Here is an 18898-nt window from a genome sequence, read left to right as displayed (position 1 = left end):
ACAAAGAAACACTTGTTGACAGATTCTCAGCAGGTCTTCGTGGAAGACCTCAGATTGAGAGTGAAATCACCATGCAAGGCATAGACAAAAAGCTCTGTGTTTTCCTATTTTTTTTTTTTTTTTTTTTTTACTAGCTCAACCCTTTGAAAGATACTTACAGCAGTGGAAAGTTAAAGTTAAACTGAGGGTAAAACCATATCAAAGGCAAGCAGTTAATACAAAATGACAGTGGATTCATTTAAAAATTTGCCATTGATAAAAAATCAAAATAATCTGCTAAGTGTGACTTWAAAGAAACATATTGTTCCTTCTCCACCATATTCCATTTTGTGCCATAGAGTTTGCATGATCTAACACATGAAAAGGCTGATATGARCCATGCTGACTTCAGCCAAAACTCTGGGGCTCAGACACAAGCTGAATTTGTGCAGCTTGCTGTGCTGTCACTCGCTGGCTCAGACTGTGCCAAGCATGGAGCAGGAAKGCTGTGACCTGTCCCTGCTGTGGGTGACGATGGGGACAGGGACACAAACATGCCTGCACTCCTTGGACTCCCAAACTGAAACCTTTCCCAACTCCTCCAGGTGATCTCATGTAGAGAGAAATGCCTTTGGCTGCTGCGACAAGGCAGCCTCAGACCAAAAGCAAGACAAGTATTTAAATGCCACATATCCAGGGAACACAGAAGAGTGTCTTTGCATCCTTCTCTAGACAATCACCTCTGCTTCCTTTGTTACTTTTTCCCTATCTACATCACTGCAAGTAACTCTACCAACAATGGTAAAAACTGCCCTTAACCAAAAGGTTCATTTTATGTGAACATTTCTCTACATGCCAGACAAACCCTCTGTACAATAGACAGTCTTGTCTAAATTAATGTATTATTTATTTTGTACCTTTTAAACCATTTTTATTTACAACAAGCCTTAGAGTACAGCTCACACGCAGTCGTTAAGTTCTGGCAGTACTGATGTCAGGGAGCTAACACATTTCTAAGTCATAGAAAATAAAAGAAAAAATTACTTTAAAATAATTGTTTTATCTCCGGGAACAAGGGTGACAGGACACATGTGTGGTGCCTGCAGAGCCCCTCGAGGGCCCTCCTGGGAGCCCCATGAGAGGGCAGAGCAGGACACACGGGGCCAAGGGTCAGTTCAGCACTCTGGGATGGGGCTCGGGGCTGGTTAGTGGCTCCAGTCCTCTTCCCKCTCACCAACTCCCTCTTCTTCTTCTGGAAACACTGAATCACTCTGACTCTTCAGGTGCTTTATCCCTGCAAATACAGAAGTCATGGTTAAGGCTGTGTTTAGCTTGCATCAGGTATTTTTTGTGAAGGAAGAAGGAGAAAACCAACATAAGTTTAATGCCCCTAGTTACTCCCTTTTCCACAAGCCTCTTAGTTCAAATCCTGCTGTGGAGAATTTAAACAGAAGTATTCTCTCCCTTGAATATAGGCTCAAAACAGTATTTGCTTCTCTTTTGTCTCTTGTAACCCTTGATCAGGTTTRTGTTGAAGAGCATTGCAAAGTTGTCCTGATGCAAAGAGAGCATTGCAGCTGAACAGAGAGGAGACCGCTGGCACCAAAGCTGTGACAAGATTTGATAGTATCTTACATGAAGAATGTATTCCTTTGACCTCCAAATGCCATGAAGGGATTTGAATGGATATGAATGGTATGAAAAGGATAAATACCTATCACGGGATATTTGGAAACTCAGGTATCAGGAGGATTATGGAGTACCTCCTGCTGGCTGGTTTCAGCCAACAAGTGAAGTAGACTCTATGAAAATGAATCAAATTGCATGTCCAGTACTCCAGATCTCATGTCCAGTACAAGCAAGCAGACCCCAATGAAAAGGCCTAATCCCATCCTCTCAGCTCCCCCTTGGTGTGATAAAGGAATTCGAGCTGGAAAAGGAAGCAACATCAAGATGAAAAGGTGACAGGGATGAGAGGCCAGAGATAAAGGGTTGTTATTTTCAAAAAAATCTAAAAAGTAAATGCATGAGATTAGTCTCTGGGTCCYTTAGTTTYTGACAAATAAAGTGGGAAGATAACTGTTCATCAAAAATGCATGATTTGAACAAAATGTAAGCCTGAATTAGGCTATTTTCTGGTTCCATTGCTGTCATTACATGAAAATATTTTTGATTTCATTAAANAAATGACACCCCAGCTGCTTTATATAGCCACTGCCACATAATCAAACACCCCAATATGTGCCCCGTGAGTCGTAGCACTTGTAGGGGCACAGTTTTCAAGGAAGGGTTCACTCTTGAGGGTTACAGGGCAAGATCCAAATTATTGCTAATTGTAAGTACAATTGATGATGGTGTATGTTCAAGAGTCCTGTCCCCAGTGTCACAATCTGGAAGTTCCTTACACTTCACTGTTTATTTCCACACCATTCCAAAATACAAGATAAATATTTTTCAAACGTATCACTTAAAAAAAAAAAAAAACCTAATTCATCTTAAATTATTCCAGTTCCACAGGATTACAAACCAGTTGAAACATTTGTTTCCATTTTACAATGGCTGTACAACAACCAGCTCCATTTCTAACGGGAGCCCATTACCCTGTGCTGGGCTCTTTGCTGCTCTCTCTTTCCTTCCACACAAATGGCAGCACATGGTCTCCTGGGAAACCATTCACACATAAACCAAGCAAACACATTAAAGCTCCCRAGCCACAGTTCTTGTGAGTGCACCCTGCAATAATCAAACCATTTCCAATCAAGGAGCTGTGATACATGAAGGYGCTCAGCTCCTGCCGAGCTCTTAGCAGCACCTCTTTAGCAACAGCCTTTAGTAAGACAAACACTTTAAATATGATTTCRCCTAACTATAGGTTAATGGACAYTTGTTTCMAAATTATGGTGTGTTTTTAAGGTAWATTTATCTCCTGTTGYTTCCTCTGAGCTTACAGAGCCATTTCTTGCACAATTCACAGTACCCATCCAGCAGCTGCTGTGCAGTACTTCAGACAGCAATTGCTAGAGCCAGCTCCCATTTTTTAGGGAGTTTTTTGAAGATGAGAAGGGGGAAGTCATGGACAGAAAAGAAGGCATGTGATACATGGTATGATGAAGCCATGGAATTGTATTTTTAGTAGGAATGAAGACTTTTGGTTATGTGGTTTAATTGCTATATTAAGTATGAAAATTGCAGGAAAACTGAGAGAAATGACATCAACGAGTATTGCCCATTGATTTTCACATAGCAAGTAGCTATCGATTTTATTTTAAGATTTTTTCATAACCTTCGTTCTGCAGCCTGCCTTCACCTCTGCCAGTCATTTTATGCTACTRTGCCACTTGGAAATTTCCTTCTTTGTCCAGTAAGTGCACAAGAGTTGATGTAGTTTTACACAAGCCTCAAGATGTTCTCACAGCATCAGGYTGTCAGCATGAACTGACCCTAGGTGAGGCCTTATGGAATAAGATGTTCATTCTACACAGCAGAATAACTTAGTGTGAATTGACATGCATGTAATGAAACTCCTGTCAGTGACATATGAATGACAGGAAAATGCTGGTACCTGCCCTGAAAAGATACATTTAATGCATGAAGCTGAAGACTTCTACAGTGAAAAAAATGGCCTGGAGTAATAAAAATATTTAGTTAAATGAGAGCAATCATACTCTGGATGAAAAGCATATCTAGCCACATAACATTGCAGAGGCCTACAGTGCCTGCCAAGGGTGGTCAGAAGGTGCTGGAGTTGGTCATGCCCAGGTGCACACTGGCACATTCAGCCTCAGCTCTAGACATCARTCTGCTACTGTGGCTCTCTAGCATGGCTCCAGTGGGGTAATTCAGGCTGTGTGCCCTGCCCTTTGTCAATATGAACTACAGGACAGGCAGGTAGTGAGGTGGAGCTCTACCCACAGAGGTGTATTGTTACATCAATCCAGCAGCTTTGCTCAGTAATACCTGAATTGTTTGCTGAAAGGTTACATTCTGTTAGAGACTGAGTAAAAATTCATTACGCAGGTGACCTCAATTGTCTTAACAACCACAACTCTGGCAATGTTGATTTAACAGGAAGGATATTTCCTTCTCATCTTTTCAATCTTCATACCAATAACACAGCTCTCACCCTCAGCTTCCTCAGCGAGTAATCAAGAAGCACCCAAATGCTGTAGTTTGGTGTTTATTTCTGTTCACTGAGTATTTTCTGTTCATGAASTCTCATCAATGTCCCTTTTTCCAGGTGATGGGTAACTGAATTTGTGGGCACCCTCACTTTTCTGAGGTGCTKTGGCTGCCCTGTCCTGACGCTGCATTGTTTCTCTCACGGGGTGCCAGCATCCCACTGTCCCCAGGGGCTCCCAATCCCCTCTGCACCTGCCCCAGCCACTGCTTCACAATGTCACACCCTGGCTGGGGCTCTGCTCTTCACCTGGGCTGTCTGACAGCAAAAACCCCTTCCAGACCAAGCACTGCCCCTTCTCACCGCTCCCTGTGGTGAGAAACGTTTCATACCTCACATACCTCAGCATGTTCAAACTCACCCTTATGACTTTAAAACAAAGTCTGTCTGAAACACTGCTAAAGCCAGCAGGACAAGAACTGTTTTTTCTGAAAGGGTTTATATTTCACTTCAGGTAATTTCCAATTAATGTTGATAAACATAATTGCAAGCCATATTGAGCAGATCTGCACTARTATAATTGGAACTGTCAATTCTTTTTAGATGAAAGAACTATTTAGAAGAATATTCTTCTATTTGGAAGAATATTTCTAGATTTCTAGATACTTATAAATTATGAATGYGAATGGGACAATTTTCTGGCATTTCTGTAGTCACATCACATCCGTGCTGCTTCATCAACACCTGTCTTTTTGCTTCTCTTCATCTAACTAAGACACCAACTTCGAAGGCTAAGCGGTGTCACAAGATTTGAAATAACCAAGTGTTCCTGAATTAAGTACCTCCTGGAAAAAAAAATTTAAAATATTCAAGTAATTAAACCCCATCCTATTTAACACTTCTTCCTTCACTCTGCTTCACTGCCCAAGGAAGGGTGTTGACATTTACGAAACTCAAGATTGAAGTCTGGTTGGCAGCTTGAATTCTGTAAAGTTTGAAGGGTTATTTAGTTTTATGATTTGGAGCTGATCCTCTCTCTATCAAAAACACATTTCCAGATTTGCAGAAAGCAGTGAAAGGTGCAGATAAAACARGCTCATTTTCAGCRTTTCAGAACTCAAATMAYTTTGAAATTATCATGCAAACAAACATGGCCAAAGAGGRTAACAGCCAAATAAAAATSTCTCAGCCAATGCTATATGAATTATTTTCTGGTTCCYTCAGCAAAAATGAGAATATCAAAAGAAACATCATATACTCAAAGCTCTAAACAGAAAAAAGGACTATTCTTTTTCAATGGTACATTTTGGTTTGCATTTACCCGTCAAATATGTTTTGACTTCTCAGATATGTCATCCTCATAATTTTTTCCTGACTTAAGTTTTGATTTAAGATATGCCAACAAAGCAAACAGAAAACACAAAACCAAACAACCAACCAYGACCACCAACTAAAGAGTAAGAAACCCATAAATTAATGTCATTAAATCCAGCACCCATCACAGGTTTTGGGCTGAGCTGGGTGCAATGAGGGCAGCTGTGAAGAGCCAAATAAAGCTGGCAAGTCTCCCAGGGCAGCCTCCTCCATGTGTAGGTATGGCCCCTACAGATAGAGGAGAACAAGCAGCTGTATCACATCTGGGCAGCTTTGGGGCATCTAGCAGCAGCCTGCCTGTACCAAGGGAAGCTCCCCAGAGGACAGTGGTGTCTGGTTGGGAATTAGAAGAGAGTTTATTCTGACTGCATATAAGGAAGAAATTTTTCCCCTGAATGTGGTTTCCCAGTTTTCCCAGTCTCTTTTCAAGGAGATTTTCAGTACTGAACTAACAAAAGCAGTGAACAACCTTGTTAAATTTGGTGTTAATTCTGCTTTATGCATCAGGTTGWATTATGGACTTTCCCAAGGTTCCTTGCAGCCTAAATGACTATATGGTTTTATGAAAGCAAAACTCAGTAAACCCATCTTACACTTTATAATAGAGCACTAACATTTACTGTGTGGGCTACATATTGATCCACCTGGGAGCTTCAAATACTCCATTCTCTGGAAAAGTGATGAAGTGTCTAACTGCACCAGTCAGACTGATTCCAGGAATGAGATTCCTCTTCCTTCCTTAAAAACCAATAAAAATCAATACTAAATACTAATACTAAATCAATACTTCTGTACTAATTTTGGAARACATACAAACTTCTAATTAGGTTAYGCAGTCCATTGTGATCTATACATACATAAATATACAGAGCTACTGTATATATACTATTATATAGTATAATATATATATTATATACTATAATAGAAAAATCTATTTTCACCATCTTCAAATGTTCATTGTCAGGTGCATGTCAGCTGCACTACCTAATTCAGTTAAATGTAAGAAATACATGTCTGCTCTCTGCCTTGTTTGGAGAAGATATCAGAAATACAGATGTCATTWGTGATCATGGAGAAACTCAAAACTTATCCCTGCACTTACATCTCCTTGGCACTTCAATTTTCTTGACCAAAAATTTGCTTGTTTGGCTGGAAAAAAAAAATTTTTACTATGTATTTCCTTTTCATGTTTTAAATAGTTGAAATACAGGAGGCCATATATTCCATGCAAGAGCAGAGCAGGAAACCAGTAAGAAAAATGTTATAGTTTCCCAAAACCCTATTTTGAGCTTTCTCTTGTTTGCTCTTTGCATAAATGATTTGTTATCTCTCTCCTTTATCTGTACAATCAGTTCCTGAAACCTTTAATGCTTTTTTATTTAATTGAGTGGTTTAGATAAGCTCTCCTTGCCTACAAGTCAGAGTTCAGTGCTTAAGCTTTCGTTAGTAACTCTTAACAAACCTCTAACCCTATCCTTAACCCTGCTTGCCTCCCCAGCTGCTGTCCAATTCCTCTCCCTCTACCACTGAGCTCACCAAAAATGATGCTTCCTGGTTCCACTTTATCAGCCCTCTCTGCCCCCATCCTCCCTTTCCTTTGATCCAGTTGCCTTGGACCCAAAAAGCATTCTGGCAAAGTCCCGGGTGACCGCTCTCTTCATCCTTTCCAGCTTGCTGATGTCTTTGCCTCTGACAGGTTTTTGCCCTGGCTCTCTCACCCCAGTTCTTCTTCCACTGTTGTAATGCTTTGCTCCTTGCCATTMTCTGATGGTCATTTTCCCTTCTGTCCAAATTAAAACTCTGGAGTGCATTTTCTATGCAAGCTTGTGGAAGTCTAAGACAATATCTCAATGTGGTCAAAATCAAACTCTTGATCTGCAGTCCTGTCCAAAATGTCCAGCTGCTATGAACAACACTGTCATTTTCCCCGACATTTAGGCTCATACATTTCTGATTTCCACTCTTTAGATCCCAAATCCAGCTGTCAAATGACGCCTGCATGCTTTTCTTGCTTAAAGCATCCAATATAATCTTCACCATTTATCCAGACTTGGAAATTCTCCTTGTTCTGGCATCTTCACTATGACCACATCTCCTCCAAACTTTATTAATGTACCTTTGCTCCCGGCACTACTTTCCCCCTTGAGTTCCCTCCATTGGTTCCCTCTGATATTTCAGACTATTAGTGGCTATTTACGCTTTCAAAGAAAATTAAATCTCTTCACATATTATGAGCATCATCTGCACTCATCTCAAATCATGAAATGATACAGGTTTGCTTCTCAAATTGCTAGACTTTTACATTAGTATTTTCATTTTTTCTCCCACAGTTCTGGAAAGGTACAACTATCTGCCTCCAGGACTACTTTCAAATTCTCCTCAAAATCCTCACTTRTGGAATCTCAGAAACAAGCTGAGAACATTTTTGTTGCCAGCCTGCTGAGACAAAGTCTGCTGCTTTCCTCCCTAACACTCTCTTTCTGTTCTGGGCTTGATTGCTACACCTTGCTGGGAGTTCCCTGATGCAACCACCAGCTTCTGTTAAATGTTTGCACAAGGTTTATGTGGCATAGACCAAATTCCTGGTGTGGGTTCCTGGATGCTTAATTAACCTTGATATGATATTACAAGAATTGTGTCCCACAGTGACYGCTGGATGATTACTGAGTATGAACAAAGAGCCAGATGATGACTGATATTTTATCCCAACACAAGATGCATTTTACATACTTTTCCTTGAGTTTCTTCACTCTCACCTAGAAGAATGGCTTCAATCTGACAATCTGGCAGCTATTATTTCATCTGTTGGTGCTTATATTAAAATATCACACCAGATGACCTGTGGCAGGAGGTTAATCCTGCTTCCAAGCGGATCTGGCAACAAGTGTGTCAGCCCAGCCTGTGTGTCCCACTCTCTTGGGGGGTCTTGAGCTACTGGCAGTTCAAAGAGCATCAGTGACATGACAGTAATAAAACACACAGTCCCAGACCTTGACAACTCCCATGTGTATGAGTGAGTGAACAGAAAATCATGAGGGAGGGAAGGCAAAATMAAAATAAATGGATGTGGAAAATTTTGCTTTATAGATGTTGGCATATAGTTGTGAACAGGCTGCTTGATGCAGCCTTTGAAAATTTTCTAAAATGTGGGTTGCTCTTTGTTGATAAAGACTGAAAAATGCACTGTGCGACTGTCTCAAGGGACACTGAGTGGTTCCCACGTCTGTAAGCTTTTGTTAAGCAATGTTTCATGGAAGTTTGATGTAAGGGTCATCCTTACTCCTGTGGTCAATGAGTCTGAACATAACCAGGTCTTGGTCCCACTCCTCCAGAAATYAATGAGATTTTCTATTACTATTTTTAAAGAAAGAAGAAGTTCCAGTTATAAAGTTCCAGTTATAAAAACAAAACCTACAGCTTATTTACAATGAATTTATGTAGAATACTGTAAATTACTGTTGTATGTAGCTGTAAAGTTTGAGATGGGTGATAAAAAAATTGACATGGAAAGTAGGTGCACTAGATGTTCTCAAATTATCTCAAACTCCTGTTCAGATTATCCTAGAAAAAAGCAAAGTCAGGCTGTCTCTCTGTGATTTACAATTGATGGAGTCTTCAAATGCCAGCAGATATGGTGGACCTCCAACGTTTAGAATAAAAATAATCTGGAGCACCAATGTGGCAGTTTAAACTATGCTGACATTATAGCAATCTRTAAATAATAGAAAACTCTTCCATGTGTTATATTATTTTATACCTAATCTCAAGTTGAGAAAGAGAAAAAAATTCTCGTGTGTTTTATGATTATGAGACCATTATTCAGCCTTGCAATTTAATTTACTTTTTTTTTCTCTAATATGCATAAGTAAATCAAAACAAATGATCTGAAGCATTGGCAAATATGGTGGGTTTATGCAGGTCACATATCTGATCTGGAGCAGATCAGATCATCAGCATATTCAGCAGGTCACCATGTAGATATTTGTGAATGATCATGCAGAAACCCAGCAACAAAGTCTGCTTTTCTAAATAACTGCTGGCTGCTACTAACTCTGCTCAGTCGTCATGGTGAGCCTTTAAAATGACAAATGCTGAGGCTCWTTTGAGGCTGCTTTCAGTCAAAAGGCTCACTGTTAAACTACCAAAATGCAGACTGTATGAGAGCAGCAAAAATCATGTTGCATGTCTGGCTGCTTTCCATTTTGTTCTCTGAGACATCCCTTTCCACGTTCCATTTTCCCTCTCAAGAGCAGAGTGAAGGAGCTCTTTGCACAGAAAGGCTTTTGTTGGTCCTGCATGGGCTGGCCAGAACATGTGCTGGAGAGAGGGGTCAGCTTTGCCATGGCTAGAGGGACTGCATCTCCCACTTACAGCAGCAAAAGAGTCAACAGAGAGGGTTTTGTTGCCCCAGGCAACCCTCTGCTAGTGTGTAAACATCTTGTTCTGCTGGCTCCTTCCCTTGGTAGCCCTCAGGCTGCAGGATTCAGCCAGGCTTCAGCGTTCCCATGGAGAGCAGAAGCTCCTGCATCAGCCAGCAGTGGGTGCTTCAGCCTGCATCACTCCCAGCCCAACACTGACTGCCTTTGGGAAATTACCCTTTGGAAAACCAGAAAATATTTCTTAGTTGATTCTGTGGAGGATGGCTCTTGATCAAATACCTCAAAAACTTGATCAGAAAACATGCAGAGGTGACTTCCATGTCAGTAATGAATCCGGGCAGTGCTGCAAGGCTCTGCTCCTCACGGCTCCTGAGCTGGTCTGAGCAGGCAGCTGGAGCCAGCAGTCAGGAGAGGATGAGAGTTTTTTAGCTGACACTTTTCCATCCCAATTTTTCAATTTTTTTTTTTTTAAGAGACGACCTTAGAACTGTTGATAAGTGTGCCTGAATTTAACCAGTGCAGGCAGACCTTCAAAGGTGCTGTGCATTGAGGGGTACCGGGAAGTTTGTTAGATGGTCAGAATCTGTGAGAAAGCAGCTGTCTGGAAGCCAAATCTTACTGGGCAATGTGTTTACTTGCTGAAATTGCTAAGCTCTCCTTTTTAACACCAGCACCACTTTGARTCAGGTAGCTGTCTGCTGAAGAGTGGTCAAAATCACAGCCCTGGCAGAATTGTTCCCTTATGTCAAAGGATTACAGTAATTCCACCAAATAGGAGGCCACCTTTTCAAACTTCTCATCAGCTGCTCCATCCGAAGTTAAAACCTCTGCTACTGTCATGAAGTATGTGTTAGAACTCAACTGGCCTTAAAATTTACAAGTAGCATTTTCTAAGCACGGCTTCTTTAAGTTAAACCATTTTACACTTTACCAGGAAACTTCTGTCACTCTAAGTCTACTTTATATATCCAGTTGGAGACACTCTGTAGCCTGACTTTCTTAAAAAAAGCCAGGAGGCTAAAAGTGGGAAGTGGGTTTTACAGCTAGAAAATTACATCAGCAAAGGCTTGGGAAAGCTGATGCTAAAGACAGCATAAAATGATGCTCAATTGCAGCTACAGAAGGTAWCTCTGCTTAGAGGTAGGGACAAGCCAAATTTTAGTTATATCAATTGCTATGTACAAAATAAAACAATTTTCTCATACTACCTGCTGTAAGTAAATAAGGGGAAAATAAAGGAGAATTAGATAAGTCTTGTCTTTCATAAGAAGTTTTAACTACTGCATTCTAAACTATATGCCACTTCTCAACCTCAGATATGGATGAACTGTAGAATTAGGTTGAAGGCTGAGCTTTATGCCAGAGATTCAATTATAAAAATGAGGTTTCCAGGCCTTGAAATCAGTGAGCATTTACAAAAGCAGCCCTCCACGTGTCCTTACGAACAAATGCATTGTTCACAGCTACYATTCTTTTTACAKAGGAWAAAAAAAMSGGTTCTGCTCCCRATATGTTAAAAGATTGAATGGCAASCTATGTGTGGGGAAGGGAATTGAGTGTCATAGTTTCATTTCCTCTAATCTGTTCCTGCCAATATTGGCAAGAACATTTTCCCTTTTTAAAATTCAATGCTTATCTGAAAACTTCTGAGCAGTGGGGAACAAAGTGTTGCATTTTCCCATATGATTTACTTAGAGTGAAACAAAAGAAATGCCCTTGTCTGGGATTCCTTGTCCCATCAGCAGAGAGAGAGAGAGAGAGTTCCAGGGCCTGATTTTTCAGTAGGCAGTGTCTAACAAGCCCAGGGTAGCTTCATGCCTGACTTGGTTTAAGCAGGATGGATTCACGCCAGAGCACTTATTCAATAGYTGAATATTTGCACTTCCTTGAAGCTGGATAATTTTTGTTTGTTTGTGATTAGAAAGAAACATTCTGAAATTTTACAGTTCCCTTTATGAAGAAAAAGAATCCACAAAAAAAAAGTTAACAATACTAGAACATTTAGTTTTGTAAACTAACTAGAACATTTTTAGTTTGTTAAACACGGAAACGTAGACATGCTATAGGAAAATTAACTTGATTTTTATACACATTGAAAACACAATAAAAATTATGTTTTTTTTCATTCAATACCTTACTGAAAATGCTTTACAAAACAATTTAATCTCCTCAACATCATGAGCCATTTCCAAGAAGCTGTATTTCCGTTTTCTTAAGGCAATCTTATCTGCCATCAATKTTAGTGGACAGCATTATCCAGCTGCTCACTTTTTCCTGAACAACTGCACTGTGGTTCTACTTTTTTAGATTTTGACTGACATGGGAATTTTTCTGAGGTCAAGAAATCAAAATAAAATTGAGAAAAAACTTATTGCCACATCCTTAGGGGAGAGAATCCTTGACAGAGAAGTGGGGGGCTGTGATCCTGAGAAGCAGAAGTCTGAGGACGTTATGGAATGAATCAAACTCTGTGTGCAATGACTGAACAACTTTTGCTTCTTCTGTTTCACCCCCAGGCCGGTCATGGCACATCCAGCATTTTGTTCAGTTTATATTCTGGCTCTGTATTTTCTMTTTTTGTTATTATTTTTGTGGTTATTATTTCTTTCCATTCTCTAGGGCTGATACAGAAAAAAAAATTATTAATGGCAGACTTAAATCTCTTGCAGAATACTCTGTGGARCCTGAGAATTTTAGGGTTAGGATGAAAACGTTTCCAGTGAGTTTTCAAAATGAAGATAGGAGCAAAATCTTTGCTGGTCACCCAGAATTCCAAGATGGTGTTTCCCTGCTACACTTCCTTGTACTCTGTGGCTTTTAATTAATCTCGCCTGTTTCTTTTGTCAGAAGTCTACAAGCTTGTCTGTTAAATTGCTGATGAATCCCCTACTGATTTATAATTATAATGTTCATTGTAATCCTTGCTATGATGACAAAGGAGACAGGAGATAGCATAACCTCACATCAGTAATATTGTAAATGTTGAAATGAGTTCTTCTTGTAAGTATTTTATAAACAACTTCCAAATTATTAGAACCCTGTGATGATTAAACAAGTGATTGATAGGCCAATGCTCACATTAAATTAAACATCCCCACTGCAGCTGTTTCATGGGTGGCACACGAATAACAGGCAATTACTATTTCCCTCATGCCACAGCAACCCTTACATCCAAGCAGGAATCCATCAGGATTCCTCTTTAGTTTGCACCCCTTCAGTGCCTGTGAGCAGTGAGATCATCTCAAGCAGCTGAGACCCATTTCAGAGGACTGAGACTGCAGATGGATGAGTCCTTCCCCTGTGCCCCTGCAGCAGGCACTCAGCACTCACCACAGCAGAGTCTGTGCAGTGAATGCAGCCAGCTGAGCTCTCCAGAAGCACCACACGACTTCTGCAAGACCAGAGCTAGATAATCTCTTCTCTGTTTTCCCTTGGTGCTGGAGAGGCTTTTAKCACATTAACAGCTAACTTATTTGGGGCTTACAGCCTACCCTAGCAAATCCTGATTTCTGCTTCCRAGTCATTTTCCTAGGACACAGTCTCACCCATCCAAACTGACACATAGAGGGCTCTCCCACAGAAGCAGGGAATGTACTTCCCAAAAGACATCAGGTGAAAGGTGAAATTTGGATATAGGTAGCTGTGGGATGCTGTTTTCACTGTGCTGTCACTACCACACTGTGAGAGGTTTTTTCTGTGCCAATCAGCTCTCCCCCAGAAGGTTCCCAGCCTTGTGTAGGCATCAGTGATGCTTTTCACTGGGTGTTTTGGGTGGCTCTCATTACTTGGGAGCATGAAAGGGGGCASCACTGCTTTGCTGCAAGGGACAATTTTCACACAGTAGAAGTACAATTCCCTTGAATCGAGGGAGACAAACAGGATTGAAGCAATTTATGGTGTTTTGCACAGTAATATTGGTAGATTTTCATGCCCTTAAATGAAATCTAATTTAGTACATAATGTTTATGCACAATCAGGGTACTTCTCAGGTGCAGAAATTCAGCAAAATCAAGTTCCTAGCTTRGACATCAGAAGGTGTCTGGCAAAGTGTCTCTGATCTTTTGGGAGACGAGAAAAGAGAACAGTGAAAGTTTCTGTTTGACATCTTTAATAATTTTAAATTTGAAATGTTTTGATTTTAACGTGTTCGGTTCACAGACAACTGAAAACTCATCAAATTCTTCTATTTAAATATTTTTGATTGCTGRAAAATTAAAACCCAGTGTTAAGAAATACATTATTCAACATAAAATGCAGTCACCACAGATTATTTGCATTGCAGGAGATACAACCAGCCTCACCTTGCAGTTGCCATGGGCAGCAAAACACTGGGGCAAAATCTTTAGTGGCTCTTTATTGAGTGAATGACTTGAACTTGTGAGACACCTACCTCTTCTGGTTTGCCTAAGGCATCACAATCCCCCAGAGCCAGCATCCAGTRCATCCAGAAATTATGCCACATAAACACACTCAAAATTGTCAGAGCCTGAAAATAAGTGTTGCTCTCATTTTTTCTGGAAAGCACATCAAGAATATCAGTTTGCTCAATTTAATTGTGGAAAATACAAACAAAGTACRGAAAAAAATAGACTCCTCTAGAGGTTTAGACTCATTCAGATCACACTCATAAATTCTTTGAAAATTAGTTTTAATACTTCTTACTTCAGATCTTGTTAAGAGTGTGTTGGAATAAAGGTCAGGCTCTAACCACTCACGGGATTTGGGGAGAAGACTGCTGGAATGCAGGTGAAATTAGTAATAACCTCACATGTTTTAAGTTAGAATTAGTCAGATTTCATATAATTTTACTCCTTGTAACTGTTCTTGCCATTCAACAGTGGAGCTGCACCTAGGAGTCAGCAGAGGGAGCCTGCATGCCAAAAATCCCACTGACTTTTTTTTTTTTTTTTAAAAAAAACTGTTTCTTGCTTGGAAATTGAAAGGAAATTGAAAACTGGATTTACAAAATTTACAAAATTTCTCTTCATTGCTGAAAGAAAAGGGGAAGCCTGCYGCCTCCCTTTGCCTTTGCAGGGGATGGCCAGCCACCTGTCTGCTGCTCAGTGACCCGCCCTCTGCTTTCCCTGCTCRCCCTTCAATTGGCCACTTCTTCCTCTTCCTTCCACGTGTGGACACAGGTGTGTCCTGTGTCCTGTGTCCCTGCCACCTGGAAAGATGCCATTGCAGGGAGCAGAGCAAACCTGCACGTTTCCAGGCTTTACCAGGCATGTGTACATGTCTTTGTGTTGGCGCGACAGCACCGTGCTGGCACACTGCAAATTCTCCCTGCAGGGCCCCAACACACACAGRAATGGTGCACCTTGACCCGGGAGAACCACAGCAAACATTTCAGGTGTGTGTTTTCCTTCTGATCCCAGGACTCCTTTAACTGTATTGTTAAAAARTAGTTACTCTGTCAATTGCTCAGAGCCTGCTGATCATCTCTTCCAGCTAGAAAAGACCCGTGGAATAACACTGGTTCACAAGTCGTGTGAGCACTGGAAAACCTCAGGTATCCTCCCTCTGTTTCAAGAAAAATGAGCAGCTACACCAGATGAGAATTTTTAAACAACATCCTCCTGGCCTTTGCAGCTCACAGGAAAATGAAACCCTTTCAGATCCATATGCTAGCTGCAATATTTCCTGTGTTTTTCTGGTCACGATCACACACATAWTTCATGCAAGTGTTCAGTCCTAGCTGCAGGCCTGAAAGGATGTGGTTGAAATCTTCAGGCTGCCGTGTTCTTGTCTCCATGCCAAAGCTCTGGTGGATGGGTTTGGGAACTCTGTGTTCTTGCTATACTGGGCAATGTTACATCCCAAGGGGTGAGGGAACGGAGAAATTATGGGGGGGAGCAGAACCGCATGGCCTTCCGTAGAAARTTTTGGTTTTCAATAAACTCAGGCCAATAGGCATCCACTTCAAAAGGAAAAGACATTCAAATGCTAAAACCCCAGAAAACATCCCCACCACAAATAACCCAKCACACATGGTCCCTAAGAATCAGAAGCACKGTTTCTCTATGTYTCTGTTAGCTTAACCACAGAAATGAGGAGCACGTTGYTCAGAAACAGAGATATCACAAAGCTAACGTGCTCCTTAGAACATTGACTCAGGGCAGAGTGAAACCTGGAGTACAAGAGCTAATGGTAAGTTACTGTCCCTGGAAGAGCAGCTTGTGGCAAGGATCCACCCTCATGGGAATCATTGCTCTGATCCCAGGAGGAGTCAGCAGGTGGTGGGAGCTCTGCTGGTGGCTGTGAGCCTGCACTGCTTACACTCACTCACAAGGACCAGCCCAGCTGATGGAATTGTAGCTGGAAGGTCATGGATGATTCTGCTGTGTCAGGCTAATGCCACTGCTCAGTGCACTGTGGTGCCTTTCATGTTGTACAAATTCACTATTAACCTTGAKCTTGCCTGCAGTCGTTCTATCTTCTGACAGCTTTGCTTTTTGGGGGCGGGGATTTGTATAAACGAAATTTGACTACATGGAGAGGAGACATGAACAGATGAAGAGGGATTGTAGAAATACGCAGTTAAATACAAATGCAGGGAAGGCTCTTCTTTTTGAGGGTAAATTGAAGGAGACAGGAGCCCACATACTTGGAGACATTTTACAAATACACCACTTGGAAAGGTACCTCTGTATCTATACACTGCATCCATCCCTATCTCCAGCACACCCCAGCACAAAYTGAGCAAGCTCCCCCACTGTTCCCCACCTGCAGACCCCTGGCAATGCTTGGGGGAGCTTGCTCTGCCCAGTGGGGCTGATTGATGGCACAGAGCCAGGAGAGGTGAGGTCCTGACGGGTACACTTGCCCCCACTGTGGGCACAGTCCTGCCCTGCCTGCTCGGGACTGTCAAACACTGAACAGCAGCAGCAAGGTGTAATCTAGGTCTTCATTCTGCCATCTTGCTTGGGATCAAATTCCAGATTTAAAATGCTTGAGATCAAACAAAGAGGCAATTATTATTTATTACAGTAGGGCTCGCTGGAGTCATTGTCTGCCATGTGGCTTGGTTGTTAACYTCCAGCATAGAACATAAAGCTAAAGCCAGGAAATAAAACTTAATGCCCTGTCAAATGACCAATTTCATAAGAATCTTGTATCTTCTCCTATAAAAATATTATCTTTTCTTCAAAAGCTTCTTCAATTCAGAACTCAACACTCCCAAAATCTTTGTAATTTCACTTTAAATACGTCTTGTAATATAAAGTAACCTGAACAAYATATGCTGCCCTTCCTGGGCTTTCTACTTTACATTTTTAAATATGTCCTATGTCCCCTGCATACTTTTTCTGTAATATTTAAAGTTGTTACCTCTTAAAAGGTTGGCTTTTTAATGTTGTCTGTTACTGCTTAGAAACAGTATAATRTTTACACTGCTCTGCATTTAATACAACAATGCTTAATAATTCTATTTTCAAGTCATAAATGCTGTTTCACAGTATTTTTCTAAGATTAGCTTCTATCATAAAAATGAAGCTGTACCTTTAGAGGGAGGCCAGTTAAGCAAGCATTAATTGCACAAAGATTAGAAGGACCTATCAGATATGAGAACTTCCCACTGAGCCAAATRAAGTCAGTGGAAATACTCCCCCAGACTTCAGTCTGTGTTAGACCACACGTGACGATTTAGGGACTGACATCAGTGCTCAGCACAGCCTTTTCTTTTTCACTSTAGGTAATTGTGGCAGATGACAAGTTAGAACACAAACATTCCRGTTTTTCTGTCGAACAGATGTCAGGCTCAGTCTCCACTCGACACCTTGGTCTCTCCATAGGTACTGCAATATTTATTGCAGCCAAGGCCAGAGCTGTTTTGAAGCAAGAGCTGCCAGCTGTGTGAAATTAAATGTATTCAAAGCTGCCAACAGTAAGAAATTAAATACAGACTACAGCAGTGTCTGCCAACGTGCTGGGCAGTAGCATAACRGTGGCAGCCAACTGAAGTTGAGATGGCAGCGATCTGATGTATCCCCGTCACCAACTCAATGATTCACTAATTAATTTAGCTTTTTTGCCCCCTTTTGTATCTACTGTCATCATCCTACTGTACAAGTCTGAGGAAAGAGAGGGGAGAGTAGAGAGGGGGAAAGAGACCAGGCACAAGAAGGTAAATCTTGGTAAAGACAGCCAGGAAGTTTTTTCAAAGCCATCCTGCATCAAGTGGTGTGGTTGCATTGAGGTGCATCTGACTAAGATGTGGCTAAGAATAGAATATAATTGAAGAGAAAAAGTAGTTTTGGAAACAAAGCTGCATCTTTTGTGACCTAGTTAGGGAAAAATTAAAAAATAAAATTATACAAAACTGCAGCATAAATCTTTCATTCCCAGTGCTTCAGAAGGTCCAGACAGTTTCTGGACAGCCTTCCACCCAGGAAATAAAATGCATTGGTGGCATTTTGTCACATCACAGCACAGCAACACACAAGAGCATCACACATAAATAACGAGGCAGAGCTTAGCCCAAGAAACAACTTACTGAGGACAGAGTTTCTACCAAAAACAAATGTGTTGAAGAACTGGTACCACCAGGATAAAGAACAGATGTTGCTCCAGGGACATGGCAGCTCTGCTAAGGCATTAGAGGAAAACTTTGCCCCAATGTCAGGGATTGCTCCAGATGCTTTCTTTTATGGAATAGTCCTAGACCCCTGCCCAGGAGTTATCACAGCCCTTCAGCCTGCTGGAAAAGGAAGGAGGTCCAAAATACACACTCAGGACTGAGAGGATAATTGAAAACCATCTCCATCTCCTGTTCTGTCCACACGGGTTATGTGCAGCACAATCATCTTTGGAAAAGGATGATCGTTGGAAAGATTGAGAAAATCTTTCAGCCTGTGTCACTGACTCACCCACATTAAGAAAAGTTTGACTGAACATCAGCTCAGTCTGCGGATTTTCACAAGCTTGGCCTTGATGTTTAGAAGACTATATAAGATACCATATATTGTGGCTAACATTAATTTCCWAAAAAATAAATTTAAGCTCATCTATGAAGCAGAACCACAGAAAGACATGGTATTTTTCTTTCTAG

The 18898-nt window shown here is 41.0% G+C and overlaps 1 protein-coding gene across 1 annotated transcript in view; it reads right to left on the bottom strand.

Moving 5' to 3' along the window:
* Window positions 1-607: 607 nt before the first annotated feature.
* Window positions 608-18898, bottom strand: part of PPP1R1C (protein phosphatase 1 regulatory inhibitor subunit 1C) — a 42970-nt gene continuing 24679 nt past the window's right edge. The window contains 1 exon segment of the mRNA XM_057363750.1: window positions 608-1273. Coding sequence (XP_057219733.1) covers window positions 1185-1273 — 89 coding nt within the window. The 3' untranslated portion in view covers window positions 608-1184.

The sequence above is a fragment of the Malurus melanocephalus genome, unplaced genomic scaffold (genome assembly GCF_030028575.1).
Source record: "Malurus melanocephalus ecotype Western Australia unplaced genomic scaffold, MMel_1.1 scaffold_30, whole genome shotgun sequence".
NCBI lineage: Eukaryota > Metazoa > Chordata > Aves > Passeriformes > Maluridae > Malurus > Malurus melanocephalus.
This window is presented reverse-complemented; position numbering and strand designations above follow the sequence as displayed.